Genomic DNA, 19,073 nt, shown 5'->3' with positions numbered 1-19,073 from the left:
CTCTTCGCCCGGCCACTGTTTTATAAACACACGTGCTGACGTCACTAAGACAGTAGATTCCTGTAACCCTTTCGCATCCGCACTCTCTTTGACCGCCCTCATTCCTACATCCGGCATAGCGTACTCTGATAGCGAAGAGGTTAAAGATGGCTGAACGCGCGTCGCCATCCTATAGCGAGCGAGAGGCGTGAACGTACGCTTGCTCAATCCGGGTACTGTCGTGAGTGGAAGGCTTTACCCTTGGGGTGTAGCTAGAGAGTTTGCGCGTGCGCCGTGCTGCTTTGTCGTCATCTCAGTATAGGAGAACGAGAGAAGCTCAGGGGAGAAGCTGCAGCTGTGGACGCCGGAGCCTGGGGAGGGAGCGTCTGGCTGGCTCCTCAGCATCATTAGCCCTCATTTCCCACGCCACCATCCCCCGAGACCGCGCGCACGTTCCGCCTCCGGCCGCTCATTGACGGCTCGTTGCCCCGTGCCCATTCAGCTTCGTCGCCCACTGGCCCCCGCCCACCCCGAGCCGCCTGATCTGAGGTGAGCGCTCCCGACTTTGTGTGTGCACAGAGTGTCCCAGCAGCGCTGTCGCCATGGGATGTACGCTGAGCGCGGAGGACAAGGCGGCGGTGGAGAGGAGTAAGATGATCGACAGGAATCTGAGGGAGGACGGAGAGAAAGCTGCCCGGGAGGTCAAGCTGCTGCTTCTGGGTAGGTGCTGTCCATCCATCCATCCGCCGGCCGCATTCCCTTAGATCGGCAGCCCCCACCCCATCCCGGTCTATTGTTGTCAGAGGGGCCCGCATCCATCCATCTATCTGCAGGCCCGTGTCTGACAGCTGCTGCTCCATTGTGCTCTGCGATGTGCTGTGATTTGTACTGTGAGGAGTAATGTGTGGGAAGGGTGCGGCATTGTCTGCTGGATCACACAGGGTGTGGTGAGGGGCTAAGAGGGATACTGCCCCTCTGCCCACTACATGACAGCTGTCGCATTCATCACTCTTTTCTGATCCTGGGAAAGTTGTATTGGAACGGATTGACATCTGCTTGTAGTGAGTGCCTGCGGCCTTCTCAGGTTAGCTTGTATCAGCCTCTCTGACTGTGCACCTCCATCTAAAGAAGGGAAACACAAGGGACCATAGAAGAAGTGTGAGCAGCATTACAGGTCCATAGGGATTGTCACCCAACTTTCTTACAGTGCGGGACTATGCTACATCACTGTGCAGCTGGGTGACAGTACCTATAGAGACACAGGGACAGGATATGACAATGATCATACTGAGGAATGACTAAAGGACGTATCAATCACAGCTTAGGTGTCCTATCAGAAATCTAACACTGTGGCGTATAATCTTTTATAAGGTTATTTAACATTCCTGTGTTGGTAAATAAAGGCTATTCACTATATAAGAAGTTATGTCCTTTTCCAATTTACTCATAAGTTGAACTTTGTTCACATCTCCACCAGTATTTTTGTTGTTCTGCTGTTACAAGAACTAAACAACAGAAATTCCAGAAGTGCTGCTCTCACCTATAGTTATAAGAAGGGGGGGGGGGGGATTCTCTTAGGCCTGGCATTTTACTGGACAAAATAATTGTTTTGTCTACTACGTTTTTCCAACATCTCTACTTATAGTCACTGAATGATTACCTTAACTGTTTATTTCCAGGAAGAAACACCCCTTTAAGATCTCCTCTTGTAGCCACTGAATGGCAACCATATCTATTTTAAAGACTAAAATCTGGTCCTGACATCCCAGAGTTCTGATCACCGTACTATAATAGGCCTGTGTACCCGAATGGTCGTCACATCGCCAGGACAGATTTTAGATATGGTTGCCATTCAGTGGCTACAAGAGGAGATCTTAAAGGGGTGTTCCCATGCACAGAACCATTTTTAAATTTGTAGATAATTAAAAGTTAAACACTGTTGTAAATATAAGTAATTAAACCTTTTGTAGAGTTTTGAAGGTTTTCTCTAATATTCTGTGGTCACAAGTTAAGATAATCCTTTAATAGTCCCACAGTGGGGAAATTTCAGTGTGTTACAGCAGCCTAGTAATACAGATACAGGATAATACACAGTAATATATTACGGAAGGACACACACATAAGCTGAGAAAAATACTAAACTAGGGATGAATAGCAACTAAGGAATAAAGAAGACTTCAGGATCATTTAGCTCTCTCTCTTTGCTTGGTCTGATGTTGATTATGTAGCGGTTGGGAGGACCTCTGATAACGCTCCTTCTCACACTTGGGGTGAAGCAGACGTTCACTTACAGTGCTGCCAAGTGCCATCAAGGTCTCCTACATGGGGTGGGATTTGTTCTCCCGCATGGAGGTCACCACAGACAGTATCCTTCTGTCACCCACCACCTGTACTGGGTCCAGGGGGCTCCACAGGACAGAGCTGGCCCTCCTGATCAGCCTTTCAAGTCTATTTCTGTCCCTGGCTGGTATGCTACTCCCCAGCAGGCAACTCCAAAGAAGATGGTTAAAGCTACCACAGAGTTCAAAAAGGCCCACAAAGTTAGTGTCTTGATCGGTTGCCAGTGGATACGACCATGAATGCAGGACCTTCATAGGGTCAGAAACTCAGCCATGATTTCTTTATTGAGGCCGTGATATCTTCTGATATATGTAGTGTCTCTGCCTTATAACCCAGTTACAATAAGAAAATCATGGTTGGGTTCCTGACAAGTCCCAGACCATAGAAAGTTTCTGCATTTGTGGTCATATCCAATGGCAACCGATCAATTTCCCCATTGTGGGACTATTAAAGGATTATCTTATCTTATGAAGACAACAGACTCTCACCACTAACATATTTATAGAAAATCTATAAAACGTTTGCAGAATTTTTAACTACTTATATTTGCAAAAATGTTTAACCTTTAATTATCTACAAATATAAATATGATGCTCATGGGAATACCCCTTTAAAGCAGTGTTCTGGTAATTTAGTTATCCTCTCTAAATTTTATAGGTGATATTTTTCTGATCACTGGGAGTTTGACCGATTGGACCTCCACTGATCATAACAGTGGGCGGTCTCTTGTACCCTGTATGAACTGAGTTGCTGGTCATACACGAACCGCTGCTCCATTGACTTCTATGGGACTGCAATTATAGGGAATGACATGGCGTGCCAGTAAGCATGCTTGAGCTGCCGCTACATTCAGAAGAGGGAAGAGAACCCCTGTTCTTATGATTGATGGGGATCCTAGCAGTTAGATCCCCACTGATCAAACAGGTGTACCCTTTCCACTGCATAGGGACTAACTAAATTATTGGAAAACAAATTTACAGAGTTGTTTAACATCAGATAAAAATGGGGCTAAGGCAGCGGAGAATGCAGAAGAACAAAGCAAAAGTATTACTTGTCTGTTCAATGCCACGCTCGTGCTGTGATGATTTCATCTGAACAACACATGACTGCTGTAAGGCTGGTCCAGGACATGGCAAGGCCACCAGAACAATGGCATATAAAGGCTGTTCCTGAGCAGCCAAATGGACAGAAGTTGTGTTCATGAAACATCCTTTTTAATTTTACTGTCATTCTTAATGTCCAAGCAAGCAGTGTAAAGACATGGTCAGGTTGTGGGTGGGAATTTTACATGGGATAAAGCATATTGATTCTTCAGGCATACTGTCCGTCACAAATTGGATCTTTAGCGCACTACCTGCTAATCCTTCTGGATGCTTGCCCATAATGTCTGTGAAAGTAATGACCAAACATACCTGGTGTATTGATGAGTCAGAGGCTAAAGAAGGTGATAGTATTCATATAGGGTTTCAGGAAGCCATTGTAGTCATGTTTTGACAGTTGCCATCCACCAGGAACATACAGGCTGGTCTGTTTACCCCCTTGTGGCACTGTTTTTCCAGGACTTGAGGGAGGCTTAGTAAGGAAATAATCAGTAGCACATTTCCTCAGTTATCCAGCAGTGCTATTTACAGCATTGTCCTTCACTTTACACAAAGATTTACAATATCCTGCACTGCACAAAGCAGCAAATGTCCCTACCCCTAGTGGGGGTGTTTGTCTACTTGCCCCGAGTTGTGAAAATCCTCTCCATTCCTCCAAAGCCCCTTTTTCAAATGAAAGGAGCTGGTGCCTGTCCTTACACACGTTAGGGCTATTTTCTTTGTTTGGCTTAGCCATTTGTCTATGTGTAAACTTTTCATGCTTCATGCCTTGTTTTACCTGACTCCTTTGTTGGTGGGAACCTTGAGTAAGTGTTTGCAAGTACCTATTTTCCTTGTAAACATTAGGTAATGAAATTAGGAGCTGTAATGGCAGACCTGTGGGGTCAGCAGTTTATGATACATTAGTAAAGTTTAGAACATCTGCCTTAAATCTGTTACACAGCACGTGTGAAAGTCATTACTGAGGATTAAAAGGTATTCTGTCCTCAACATGAAGGGTTAAATGGAATGCACCATGTGAAGGGGGCCTGCTGTGTATGTTTGTATTACCAGGTCTATTAGGGCTGAACAGACCCTAGCAGAGGCCAGATGGCCAAGGTACATGCAAATTTACTGCTGGTCATTAACCATGGGCTTTTCTATTTATATTATTATTTATCATTATTATTATCTGGTTAATGAAATAGTCTAACTGATGTCTAAAGTCTACATATGCTCTGCAGGGATTACAGAGCTAACGTACAGCAGCCTCAACTAGTGAAACTCGTTTTTAGTGATCAAACTTTGATAATATTTAATTTGGCAAGTTTGGCACAAGTTTTTACTTTTGGAATTGCTTAGTTAAGAAACAGTGAAACTGAAGTAAAGTAAGGGTACATTCACGTTAAAGGGATTCTGTTTTTAAACTAAAAGCATGTAGGAATCGTCTTTAGAAAGACTATTTGCATCTCCTCCTTCACTACTCTTCTAACACGAGACCACCACAAAATGGCGATGGAACATGCGCAGTCGACTGTTATGTCGGCCATTTTGCAGTGCTTTCGTGTAAGAAGAGTGAAGAGGAGGAGATGCAACAGACAGAGGCGGCGTTGGAATGGATGGCAACGCTGTGCTCCGAGCATAAGGGGAACGCCTCTCTGTGCTTTCTGAGCACAATTAGCATAAAAAAGAAAAATTCCAAAACAGCGGCGCAGACCTGCAAAATAAAGGTAAGAGATGGAAAGCCTTTCTAAAGACTATTCCTATGTGCTATTAGTATAAAAAGTTTTTTTTTTTTTTTTTAAATGACATTATCTTTTTATTTTATTTCATTTTTTTTTTGTACCTGTTTAGCAGGTATGTTTATTTGTTGTGGTCGATGGTCATCTGTTTATATAGACAAGTTTGTTTTATTTTTGAGGACCATAAAATTATGCAATGCTTTTGTGTCCTTCAAATTGCCAGAAATGGGTCCTTTTTTCCCATTTATTTTTATTTATATGATAACAAGTGGCCATCCTTTTGCATCTTTTTTTTTTTTTTGCAACCATTATATGTATTTGCTAAACTGATGGAAAAGACTTGATGTGACCGCACTCTAAGCTGGTGTGAGAATATGCAGAGCCACATATGTGAAATAACCCTGGTTGGTGTGTTTTGTTATCATGGCATCATAATCTACATGCTGCTTCTTTTTTTTATGTAGATTGTGAGCCCCATATAGGGATCACAAAGTATATATTTTTTTCTCTTCTCCCTATCAGTATGTTTTTGTAGAATGGGAGGAAATCCACACAAACACGGGGAGAACATACAAACTCCTTGCAGATGTTGTTCCTGGTGGGATTCGAACCCAAGACTCCAGCACTAACTAACCACTGAGCAACCGGGTTGCCCCATACATGCTGCTTCTTGACTGTCACTGTGTACAGGCCACAATTGCAGACATATAAATTTTCTCTGTTCTGTCTTCTTAGCAGAAACCTTTTTGTTGTCTGACTTGTATAATTCCACAAATAAACTTTGTAGTCTTGATGTTTGGACACAAACTTAAATAATTCCTTATCGGGACGGAGATAAATGCTTTAATTTCTGTGTTGACAAAATTTGCTAGTGTGCAAGTTACAGCAAGAATCATGGGTGTGATTGTCAGGCTGTTAGGGGTTTGGTTATGTGAACACGTTAGAACCAAACAGGTCTATGATACTGGAGGTGGTTGTACCTATGGAATCTCCACTAGCTGTACGTTTTTCTAACTTCATGTATTTATTTATGTTTTCTAACACATTAGAAAATTAATATGGGCTTTGTTGTTTGGCCAACAAGCAAATGGTAAAAGTTCTACTCTTTAGAGCCGGGGACTAAATGAGCTCAAACTTTACTAAAGCATACTGTAATTCTAAGGGCTCATTCACACGGGGACAGAGGGGGCGGATTTTGGCGCGGAATCCACGTTATAATCCGCCCCCTCACAATGGTGGTCTATGGAGACCGCTAGCGATCTTTTTTCCATGAGCGGCATGTTGCCGCTCACGGCAAAAAGAAGCGAGCTGCTCTTTCTTCAGGCGGATTGCGCGGCTCATTGAGCTACGGCATCCGCCTCACGGCAGCACACTCTGGGCTAGGCTCATTTATTTTAGGCCTACTCCCGAGCGGGAAGCTGCAACTAACAGTCGCGGCGGGCGTATTTTGGTCCTGATTTTGGCGTGGCTTCCCACGTCAAAATCAGGACCACAGTCCGCTATTTCGTGCCCGTGTGAACTAAGCCTTTGAGTGAAGAAGACATGATGAGTCATAGTAGTAAAGTTACAGTCCTATGAAAAAGTTTGGGCACCCCTATTAATCTTAATCATTTTTAGTTCTAAATATTTTGGTGTTTATAACAGCCATTTCAGTTTGATATATCTAATAACTGATGGACACAGTAATATTTCAGGATTGAAATGAGGTTTATTGTACTAACAGAAAATGTGCAATATGCATTAAACCAAAATTTGACCGGTGCAAAAGTATGGGCACCTCAACAGAAAAGTGACATTAATATTTAGTAGATCCTCCTTTTGCAAAGATAACAGCCTCTAGTCCCTTCCTGTAGCTTTTAATCAGTTCCTGGATCCTGGATAAAGGTATTTTGGACAAACAATTCAAGTTCAGTTAAGTTCGATGTTCGCCGAGCATGGACAGCCCGCTTCAAATCATCCCACAGATGTTCAATGATATTCAGGTCTGGGGACTGGGATGGCCATTCCAGAACATTGTAATTGTTCCTCTGCATGAATGCCTGAGTCGATTTGGAGCAGTGTTTTGGATCATTGTCTTGCTGAAATATCCATCCCCGGCATAACTTCAACTTCGTCACTGATTCTTGAACATTATTCTCAAGAATCTGCTGATACTGAGTGGAATCCATGCGACTCTCAACTTTAACAAGATTCCCGATGCCGGCATTGGCCACACAGCCCCAAAGCATGATGGAACCTCCACCAAATTTTACAGTGGGTAGCATGTGTTTTTCTTGGAATGCTGTTTCTTTTTGGACGCCATGCATAACGCCTTTTTTTTATAACCAAACAACTCAATTTTTGTTTCCAAAATGAAGCTGCCTTGTCCAAATGTGCTTTTTCATACCTCAGGCAACTCTATTTGTGGCGTACGTGCAGAAACGGCTTCTTTCTCATCACTCTCCCATACAGCTTCTATTTGTGCAAAGTGCGCTGTATAGTTGACCGATGCACAGTGACACCATCTGCAGCAAGATGATGCTGCAGCTCTTTGGAGGTGGTCTGTGGATTGTCCTTGACTGTTCTCACCATTCTTCTTCTCTGCCTTTCTGATATTTTTCTTATCCTGCCACTTCTGGGCTTAACAAGAACTGTCCCTGTGGTCTTCCATTTCCTTACTATGTTCCTCACAGTGGAAACTGACAGGTTAAATCTCTGAGACAATGTTTTGTATCCTTCCCCTGAACAACTATGTTGAACAATCTTTGTTTTCAGATCATTTGAGAGTTGTTTTGAGTAGCCCATGATGCCACTCTTCAGAGGAGATTCAAATAGGAGATCAACTTGCAATTGGCCACCTTAAATACCTTTTCTTATGATTGGATACATCTGGCTATGAAGTTCAAAGCTCACTGAGGTTACAAAACCAATTTTGTGCTTCAGTAAGTCAGTAAAAAGTAGTTAGGGGAATTCAAATCAATAAAATGATAAGGGTGCCCATACTTTTGCACCGGTCAAATTTTGGTTTAATGCATATTGCACATTTTCTGTTAGTACAATAAACCTCATTTCAATCCTGAAATATTACTGTGTCCATCAGTTATTAGATATATCAAACTGAAATGGCTGTTGCAAACACCAAAATATTTAGAACAAAAAATGATTAAGATTAATAGGGGTGCCCAAACTTTTTCATAGGACTGTATATAAAGGGAAGGCTAAAGCCGACTATATGCCTTAGTTGTATGTTGGTGGAATCCAAAGATTTCAGAGGGTCTGGCTTCAGTAGTTTGACGACAAATGTCAGGGGGACACAGAGGTCAGGCTGTTGGTTTTCAACTGCTCAATCTTTTTGTTCTTTGGTAGATGAGCTGCTGTAAGAGAAATTACAAAGTGACTTTCTACCCTCTCTGTTCAGCACATACACGTGTGCATGTTCATATGAGAGTCGGGTAAGATAGCTGTTGCCTGAATGGGTATTTGGTCGCTGGCTGTTTAAATGGGTTGTTCAGGGTAATTTACCTTACTTCCTCCATGATTTTGTGGACTTGGAGGTTACAAGCTGGTTACAACCCTGGATCACATGGTCACAACCATTCAGCATGTATGGATATAATGTGCCCTCCCAAATGCTTGTAACTAGGCAGCATACAACCTGTAGCAACTGTACACAGCTAGTTATGTACAGCAACTTTTTTTTCTTGTCCTTCTGCAGAAAAACGTAACATTGTTATTAACGTCTTATTTTCCACAAGTGAGAACCTTAAACAGTAATTAAGTTTATTTAGGATCTGGCCCTGACTGTGTATATATACAATACTGGGGAGTTTATTCACGAGTGTCTGAAATGTTCCAGGCACCACTTCATGTTAGGGCTGGTTGAGTAAACCTTGTTTCCAGTTATACTGGTTACTGTGCATGCTGTGACACATTTTTTTGTGTTGCCTTTGTCCCGTATGTTTATTATCATGAACTTGGAATGAACTTGGAATTAAAAGTGGTCATTGTTCACATTTGCATCATGGCAATAAGTGATCAGTGGGACCCCTGCTCATCAGCTGTGAGATGCGGCTATGCCACGCGTGCAAGCACTACTACTGTTGTTGGCGACGATGATCCACCTATATTCAGCAAATTGCTGCCATCAATGGTTTGCCTGCTCCTGCGTTTTGGAAGCTCTCAAGCTTCCTTCTGCTGAACTTGTTCCTCACACCGTGCCTGTGATTGTTCTGGCATCTCAGCAGCTCGCTGGGACACCATATAACGTGTGTTGTTGACGTTAATGATTTGTCTGCTCCGCCGTTTTGGCAGCTGTCAAGCTGGCCTGCCGCTGAATTCATTCTTCGCGCTGTGCCCGTGATTGTTCCAGCTCTCTGGGACGTCATATAATGAGTCTGTTTTTGGTGTCGATGATCCCCCTGAGCTCCACTTCAGGAGAAGCCTCTTGACTTCTGGCTACGTTCATAGTATGTGAACATAAATTCATAACAGTCGTGAAGCCATGTCAATTACTGGGATAAAAAGTAGCCTATTTGTTAATCAAAGTTACAAACTCTCTATGTGCCATATTTCATCCAAATCCGTTCAGTCGTTTTTTGCGTGATCAAGGAACAAACATCCAAACTTTCACATTTAGGATAATATTAGTAGGATTTTACTTTGATTGCAATTTGATTCCAGAAATTACAGATTTCTGCCAGCAGGCCAGTGAAGGAGAAAATCAAAACCTACTTACCTGTCCTGTCGTTCCAGTGCTCCCGTTGCTGTCCGCTCCAGCAGAGCCCGGGGACTTGGTCCGGCGGAAATCCTTGTTGCATGTGAGGCCAATCAGAAAAGGAAACAGGACATCACAGGTGATATATGTGAGTGACGTCCTGGTTCTTTTCCTGAGGTCATGTGCAACGAGAACTTCCGCCAAAACAAGTCCCCAAGTGGTGCTGGACACTTAAGCACTGGAGAGAGGTGTATATAGTGTTGTTTTTTTGTTTATATTTAACTTTCTCTGACCTCTTGGCGAAATCTGTAATTCTTGGACAGCCTGTTTAATGAACGATTATTTTAGGACGCTTCCATTTTTGCATGTTATGTCCCCCTACTTATATGCCATACCATGCCCCTCAGTTTTAGTTATTTGCGTTCTAACTATCCAATCAGGATCACGAATAGTGACATATCCTTTAGCCAATGGCAGTGGGAGACTGAGGGCTCGTTCACATCTGCGCCCGAACTCTGCCTGTAGGGTTTCCGTCTTCTGCAGACAGAAGACGGAAACCCGACAGACAGTGAGCGCCGGTGAGCGTTTTGTGCTCTCCATGGCGAAACCGTTTTTTTTTTTTTTTTTTTTTTTTTAACTGGACACATAGGCCTGCATGTTCGACTTTGTGTCCGGTTAAAAAAAAAACGGTTTCGCTGCGGAGAGCACAAAACGCTCCATGGCGCTCACGGCCGGACACTTTCCAAACCCATTCAAATGAATGGGTTTAAAAAATGCCTGCAGGTTTCAGTCTCCTGTCCAGTTTCGGGCAGGAAGCGGAAACCTGCAGAACGGAGACCGGGCTCAGATGTGAATCCGGCCTAAATGGTATGAACACAAAATAATTTAAATAATCAACATAAACATCAACATAATTGAGCTAACTTTTGATTTTGCTTATTTTTCAATGAATTGCCCAGCCCTAGACGATTGTCATTAAATCACATAGCTGCTAAACTTTATGCAGATTTTATCTTCATATAAAACTGTTAAACTGTGTTCAAAGGTGAACGTAAGGTAAAATGTCTAAATTATATAACTATAATACAAACTATAGTTATACTGATGAGCCATAACTTTTAAGTTATTCCCAGTAATTAGTGGTTAGTACCATGATGCACTATGGGAAAAATTTTAGCCACTAGAACAGGGCTCAGCAACCCTCGGCACTCCAGCTGCTGGGAAACTACAACTCCCAACATGCTCCTTTCATTTCCATGCGCGTTCCAAGCACAGCAGAGCAAGTATGCATGCTGGGAGTTGTAGTTTTAAAACAGCTAGAGTGCGGAAGGTTGCCAAACTCCCCCAGCTCCCTGTCCCCCCCAACCTCCCTGCACTAAAGACTTGTACAGAGCTGCTTCCTGTGCCCATCCCATATTCAATACAGGACTGTGTAGTCTTTGGATGCCATCATTGCAGCGCAACACCCATTAAAGTCAGTGAGAACTAAGCTGCACCACCAACTCCTGCTGCCACTCAGAGTCCTTCATAACTGGCTGACGCCCATGATCAAACATGGAGATGAATTCCTTGCCATTTTCTGGCCACAGTCTACAAGTGGCGGGATGTTGTGAATTAGTCTAATCGGCAAGGAGTCTCAAACTGCGGAATCCATGGCAAGACTGAGCAGGATCCTTATTTTTTCAGCGTCCTACTGCGATCTCTGGCTCTCATTGAAAACAATTCTTGATAAAGCCAGTGATTTGTCTTCCTATAAAAGGAAATATGTAACAAATAAAGCTTCTAATTAATTATACAGCATCTATAAATGTGTAATATAATTGAAAGTAATGCTTTTAGTTTTAATCTGTAGACGGTAACTGTTTTTCAAACTCCACCCTAAACTGGCCACAACTCTGATTTATACGACTACGACTCCACAGCACTGAGTAAAACTATAGTGTGTACTGCTAGGTTTCTTAGTTTTAAAGTACTAAATTATTAGGTGGTTGGATCCTCTCAAAGTAAGTCTATCTTTAGAAAAACACCTTTTTAACTAATGGCACGTTGGACTAGCCTTTAAATAGGCTATTCTACTCCTACCTTCCATTCTTTTCTTCTCCCTGCCATATCTGATAAAATCTGTTTCTTGTGTTATGCTAATTACGATCACGGAGCATCAGAGGCGTTCCTCCTGAGCTCTAAGCACCCCTTCTGGCATAACCTTCCACCGCCCCTTAGCTGTTTGTGTTCACTCCCCTCTTCCTTTTCTCCATATCGTCTGCCTTTTGCAAGCATCGGACGCAGCACTGTAACACGCCTCCAGAAAATGGTGGCCCGAGCATGTGCAGTCGTCTATGCCCTGGCTGCCATTTTCCAGTGGTGAGAAATGGCTGCTGTACATTTCCCCTCACACAGACCGCGTGGAGGGTGTGCGTGATTTATGAGGAGGCGTGCCAGTCTTCATAAATCTTCCCCCATGTATCTGACAATAATTATTATTTATAATAATAATAGTAATAGGCTTATTCATGAAGCTTATGCCAAACCTGTCAGCTAAACAACTAGCATGCCATTGTGCAGCTGGGGTTAAAGGAAACCTGTTAAAGCGATTTGGGACATTACACACCCACTCCATAAGACCAGTGGGTCCTTATTCTGTCTCCAGAATCAGAAGAAAATGAAATTAGAAGTGGTCTGGTGTCCGCTTCAGCCCTCTGGCGCATTCACATTGTGCATGATGAACTCTAAGTTATGTTTAGGTTTGGGACCCTATAACTGCATGCTGGCAGTTTCCACTTTCCGGACTGCTTGACTGGTTCCCTTTACTTTACAGGTGTTGTTTGTGTTTGAGCTCCTGAAAGTTTAGGGAAGCGTCCTGCATTGTCCATTACACGGCAATTGTTTATGTGAAATACATTTACGTAAGTGTGAAATAGATCTTATTTTCACAACAATAAATGTGATTGTAGGTGCAGGCTGCTGTGTTTTACATGATACCTTATCCTGTCACAAAACTGTTTGCATTGGGCAATACATCAGGTTTTCATTTTATAGATTTGCATGTTGTCATGAACAAGAGAGACAGATTTTACCTTGTGCTTTGGAAACGGGAGAACTTCTGTACTCAGGTTGCAGTGAGATCACTTGATACTATAAATTGTATCGGTTGTTTTGTTTTCTGGCACCTTCTACAATCGTGACATGAGACGGTCTATTGTGAAACAATTTCTATATTTACTGCGGTGATTTCTCTCATTTTTAGTGTAAGATTCAGTTATATTTAAATGTGGACTCATTTCACTTATGCTATTTATACTTTTTTTTTTTTTTTTTAATTGGTTTTCATTAAACACCCCCCCCCCTCCAAAAAAAAAAAAAAAAATTAGGTTATAAAGAGATTTAGCTAAGGCTAGTTTCACACAATGGAATATGTAGAGGAATTTAAGGCAGTTTTCCACGTCCGATTCCTTTCCAGACTCTGCTGAACGTTACAATAGTCTCACTTATCCCCAGACACAATTGCACGAATCAGTATGAGCTTCGCACTTCAGAAACTAGGAATCTGTGCAAAACACATGAAACACAGACGAGGCGACTATAAAAAATAGGGGAAAAATTGGACATTCCACATTTTTTTTCTCTGTGTTGCTTAGTCCAATAAATAGAAGCAAGAATGGCTCCATTCACTGTAATGGGTCTGGTGGTGCTGTCTTTTTTTATTTCCCAAATAGCACTTGGACAGAATTGTTAATGTGAAAGAGCCCTAACACTCAGACAACCAATTGTTGACAGGTATCTCCAGCATTACCATTGAAATCCAGTTGCATAGTGCATGGTAAGATTGGATCCTTCAGAGTGAGGGCTACTCTTAGATGTGAGTCTCCCTGGGGGCATGACTTAGCGGGAAAGGGACAGTGCAGCATAATTTTGTATGGACTGTTTAGATTTGAGTAACTTAAAGGGGTTTTTTGGGCAAAAAATTTTTTTTTTTTTTTTTAAAGGTCTGTGAGTGCTGTTAATGGGATAAAAGTACACCCGTATATTTTCTTAGCAGTGTTTTGGGTGGTGTCTAGGTTTCTCTGGGAGCTCCTGACATCATCTGCATTTGTTTACTGGTGTTAGCTTCCCTCTCAGTGCTCCTCCCTCCTCTCTCACACTGTTACTCCTCCTTCCCTATCTCCCTAGCTAAGCTATACCGTCCACTACTAGCCCTTCACAATTAACTAAGCCCACCTATCTTCTTCTCTGGGAGACTGCTTCTCTTTCCCTGTAAGCGATGAAATCGATGTTCCTGTCAATACTGGATGTTTTTTTTTTTTTTTTTTTAAGCGAGAGCATCATAAAGTTGGTGACATATTCTCTTTAACCCTCTAAGAACGCTGCTTGGTTTAGTGGTTAAGGCTTATATCAGTCTTTTTGACATTTTCTATTTTCACCTTTTACAATTTTTTTTACTTGTTACCATTTTGGGTTACATGTAAGGTTTTGATTAGTTTTTTTAAGGTTTTATGTGGTCCACATGAAAAAAAATTACAATTCTGCAGGTTTTTTTTGGGTTTTTTTGTATGTTGCATCTGCTTTGTTTTCAAAATGACATTACAGCAATGCCATATTTATATTGCTTTTATGTTTTACCACTTTTACTAAATAAAACCACAAAAATAAACAGTTTGCCTGGGTGTACCTTAACCTAATATTTATAAATTGATTTTTGTTTTATTTTGTTTTTGTTAATGGGGTTATTTGTGTAAGGATTTTTTTTTTTACAGGGGGAAGTTGCATCAGAAAAACTAAAAATTTTTGTTGACTTTGAAAAATTTTTCTTTGAAGGGATGAATTTACACATTGACATGGAGCATTTAGGGGAACTTTTAGGTTCCTGTTCTCTTGATTTTTGGGTGTCCCAGAAGTCAGACCCCCCAGCAATCTGACACTCCTACGTGGATATAGACTAAATGTATGCAATGTTCATTCACTTCTTATGCCCTGTTCACATCTGCTTTTGTATTCCGTCCGGGAAGAGTCCACATGGAGACCCCCCCCCGAATGAAATACAAACGCAGTTGCAAGCGCTGTGCTGTAAAAGCACACGGACCCCATAGACTATAAATGGGGACCGTGTGCTTGCCGCGCACTGCCCGCACGAATTATGCGGACAGGAAAGTAGATGGTGAACTACTTTCCTGTCCGCACGATCCCTGCGGAGATCTGGCGGTAAGCACACAGACCCCATTAATTATAGTCTATGGGGTCTGTGTGCTTTTACTTGCGTTTGGTATTCCATTTGGGGGGGTCCCCATGCGGACTCCCCCGAACGGGATCCAAATGCTGATGTAAACGAAGGCTTAGTTTAGTAATTTCTGTTTTAGCCATTAGTGTTCCATTGTCTGTAATAGGGCTATGCAATTAATCCAATTAATTCTTGTAATTTGCCATTTCAAAAAATTGTGATCCTGTTTATCAGGATTGTAAAATGACTGCATCAGAGTCTGATCTATTCCGTACAGGCTTTGTCCTACTGCGGCAAACTATAATCATCAATGTCTTCACTGAAGTCAATAGTTGGCTGGTAATACGAGGACCCGCCTGACTCCTTACCCCTATGCCAGCTGACTGAACTTTTCTGTTTATTTAAGTAAAAATATGTAACTCGAGATTAAAATCAAGAATCACCTTTAAGCTTAAAGGGAACCTTTCAGGACTGCTGGCTTACTGTTCCAAATTGCTCTTTTCACACTGCATTGAAAAAAAAACAAACTTTCTACTTGTTTAGGGAGAAGTCCAATGAGTCACGTCAGACGTTGCTCCAGTGCTGTTTGCACAGTTCTCTGAAGCTGGAGAAGTATGCCTTGGCTTCCATGTGCCCAAGGTCAGGTACTTGCACACTAAAGCCAAGGTGTACTTCTCCAGTTTCAGTGAAGAACCCTTATTGGGTCACAAATACACCAGTCTTCAAGGACATTAGGTGGTTTAGATTGAGGACAGCATTGTTTTTCCCCTTTTTTTGGAAGCTCCAGTGGCATCACCAGGAAGGGTACTGGGGAAAATGTGGCCTACCCTCACTAATTTTACTAATTGCTAGCGTCTGGTGGCATTTTTTTTATTTATTTTTTATTTTTTTAAACTTAAAGGGGCTGCACCACTATGGACATTTATCCCCTATCCACAGGATGAGGAAATAAGTGTCTGAGCTCTGAGGGCTCAAGCATCGATGCCCCCAGTGATCAGGAGGACAGGGGCTCAAAATCTCTATAAAGCCTCCTTGTGAATTCACTGCCGATTTGTTTGTGTGGCCAGCTCTCCAGTCATTTCTATGGGGCTGTCAGGACTGTAGCTAGCACCGATCACACAAGCGCACTGGCGTTCTGTTCACAAAGCAGCCTAAGGCTGTGTTCACAGGGAGTAACGCGCCGCTCATTCTGACACGTAAACACGTGTCAGAGTGAGCTAAGTAAAACAGAATCCCATTGACTTCAATGGGTTCGTTCTTACGCCCGCTACCCATTGAACTCAATGGGAGGCTTTTTTGACTATTGCTTTCAATGTGATACGCGCGTATCACATGTTGTTGGTATATCTTCATTACCTAAGACCTGAGAGTCCCATGGATAGTGTAATGTAAATGAACATTGGTGAATTTTAGCCTTATTGCCCATAACAAATGCATCCTGCTGAAGTTTTAATAAATGAGGCCCGTGTTGGGGAAGTTCATTGACTTTTTCTGATACAGAATATACAATTTTTTTTACGTGACTGCTTTAGCGTAAAAATTAGTGACTGTTCATCCTTTGTGTTGTACTTGTAAGCGTAAGTTCACACGGGGTTTTTTGGACCGGATTTTGACTTAAAAAACCACCTCCCATTGACTTCAATGTGAGCCGTTCACTGTGCACTGAGGAAGGAGCGATGGTTCCGCAACGCGTCTGCGTTTTTTAGGGGGTTTATATTTCTTTTCTTTATTTTGTGATCGACATCAAATTTTTTGTCATTTTATGATGTTTTCTGATTAAAAGTTATATTTTATCATCGGAGAGTTGCCGGAGAAATTTGTTTTTGCCAAGGAGGGGACAGGCCTAAGAGCCAGTAAAATTTACTAGCATACTACAAGCTACTTTCAATAAATTTACCCCGTTGTTTTCAGTTTGTTCTCTCTTTCCTGTTGTTGGGGGGTGAAAAAAAAACAACAAGGCAGTATTCAAGTATGTGACAAAACATCCTTGTGTGTATTCATGACTAAGGCCTACAGCCTTGCATAATAGTAATAGAAAGCGCTGAAGAATAGTCTTGGTGCAAGTGTTTTGATCTTCTCCCAGTCAGTATGTGTGGGCATGATGTGCTGCATGCTTACAAATAATCTGTGCACAATACATCCAAGGGCATACATGTTGTGTGGGTTGACTGGCACATTGCCTACTAGCCTGCTGGTATCAGATTATTGAACAGTACCATTGTTGCAAATATACTCCCATAAATACAAGTCACCAACATTTGTGGTAATCCTAAGCAAGCAAGGAATGCTGGGACATCTGTAAGTAGATACTTACAGGGTTTGTCCAGGATTTATGTATTTTATGGGCCTCAATTGTCAAGGTCGCATCTCAACTGGAATATGGATGTTTGTAAGTGTGTCTGCATAGGTCACAGTTTGTATATGGATGTGATCACTGTATAGCTGCTACTATATTCATGGCCATGAACCAGCATATTATAAAGTACTGCATACACTTCTGTTTGTAAGACTCTCTTAGATATTCATGCATGGTATCATGTCACTTTGTAAAATTGGTGGAGTAGTCTAATGGATTTGCTCACCAACTTTTATAGTATATGTAAGTGACCTATGTATAATGCTTGTCCCTGCTATGTGTGTTGACATACAAGGAAGTTTATTATGTAAGCACATATTTATCTAATCCAATGAGGTGACAAATAAAGGTTGGTGCACCTATTACACCATGTTTTATGGCCACCTGACATGACTGTATATGTGAGCCACCACTTGTCGTTTTGCAGGTTGTAGTGCATTATGTGCCTGTATAGTTGCACATGTCTATGGCGATGAACTCATCAGAGATAACTGATTAAATATTGAGGAGCAGATAATAGTCACCCAGCAACGGAGGTGAACACAGTACATGCTAGTATCTGCATTAAAGGAGTATTCCCATGAACATGACCATGTTTAGATTTGTAGGGTATGTTCACACAGAAAATTCTCTTAGTTTTCCACCGCCGGCATTTGCGCTGCGAAATAGCCGCAGTGCATCAGCACTTCGTCGTGGCATCCCACTCCTGATTAGGCCCACATGAATGTGTTTAACCAGGCGGGAGTATCTAGCGGCGGACCCCGCACCAAGATTGAACAGGACGCTTCTTTTTTTTTCCCGCGTCCTGCTGCAAACTCTGACTCCTGTTAAAAATAATGGGAGGCAGATTCTCGGAGGAATCTGCTCTGGATTCGGGGGCAAAATCTGCCCCCAAATCCGCATCATATGAGAATGTGAACACACCCTAAAAGTTATACATAAAACGTAAATATAAATTCCAATATTTTCCATTGTTTTAAAGATTTTCTCTAACCATGTTAGTGGTGATAGTGTGTTGTCTTGGTTGCCAATGTATACAACTATGAATGAAACCCAGCCATGGTTTCTTTATTGTGGACAAGTGATCAGGCATGGACATTACAGAAGATAAGCTGGCCATGATAAGGAAATCATGGCTGGATTTCTGTCCATAGATGGTTTCAGCATTCAGGGTCATATCCATTGGCAAACAATCAAAAAAAAAAAAAAAAAAAAACTGCCACCATGGTTGGCAAACATCTCTATAGCTTTTTATTTATTAAAGAATTTAAAATGTTACATTTTTTTTATGTTTGCAAAAATGTTAAACTATTAATTGTCTACAATTTGTACATGGTAGAATCCCGTTAAAGGCTAGTTTTTTGGTTTGGACAGCTGAGAACAAAGTTTGTAATGTATGTCAGCTCAAGAACAGATTGTTATATAGTGCTTTATGTTACTTTTGATAGTTGTCATTTTATTCTGTATATCCTGCCTAAACAAATGTAGGCAGCAGGCAACCAAGGCCAGATTTGTGGTTAACCCTGCTGTTCTGTTCGCATTTGCTATACACTTGTACTGTTCCCGGGTCAATATGACCCGACCTTTTATTTCTTGATTTTTAGCTAATTGTTTTATTTGAATACTTTTTTCATTGAAATACTTTGTGAACATGTTTGATCATAAACAAAAG

The 19,073-nt window shown here is 41.8% G+C and overlaps 1 protein-coding gene across 1 annotated transcript in view; it reads left to right on the top strand.

Moving 5' to 3' along the window:
* Positions 1-292: 292 nt before the first annotated feature.
* The window catches only part of GNAI1 (G protein subunit alpha i1), a 48,547-nt gene continuing 29,766 nt past the window's right edge, over positions 293-19,073 (top strand). The window contains exon 1 of the mRNA XM_075274129.1: positions 293-699. Within this exon, the coding sequence (XP_075130230.1) occupies positions 582-699 (118 nt within the window). The 5' untranslated portion in view covers positions 293-581. The remainder of the gene's footprint in view (positions 700-19,073) is intronic.

This window comes from Leptodactylus fuscus, chromosome 5 (assembly GCF_031893055.1).
Source record: "Leptodactylus fuscus isolate aLepFus1 chromosome 5, aLepFus1.hap2, whole genome shotgun sequence".
Classification (NCBI taxonomy): Eukaryota; Metazoa; Chordata; class Amphibia; order Anura; family Leptodactylidae; genus Leptodactylus; species Leptodactylus fuscus.
Note: the sequence above shows the minus strand (reverse complement) of the source record. Positions and strands in the feature narration are given on the sequence as shown.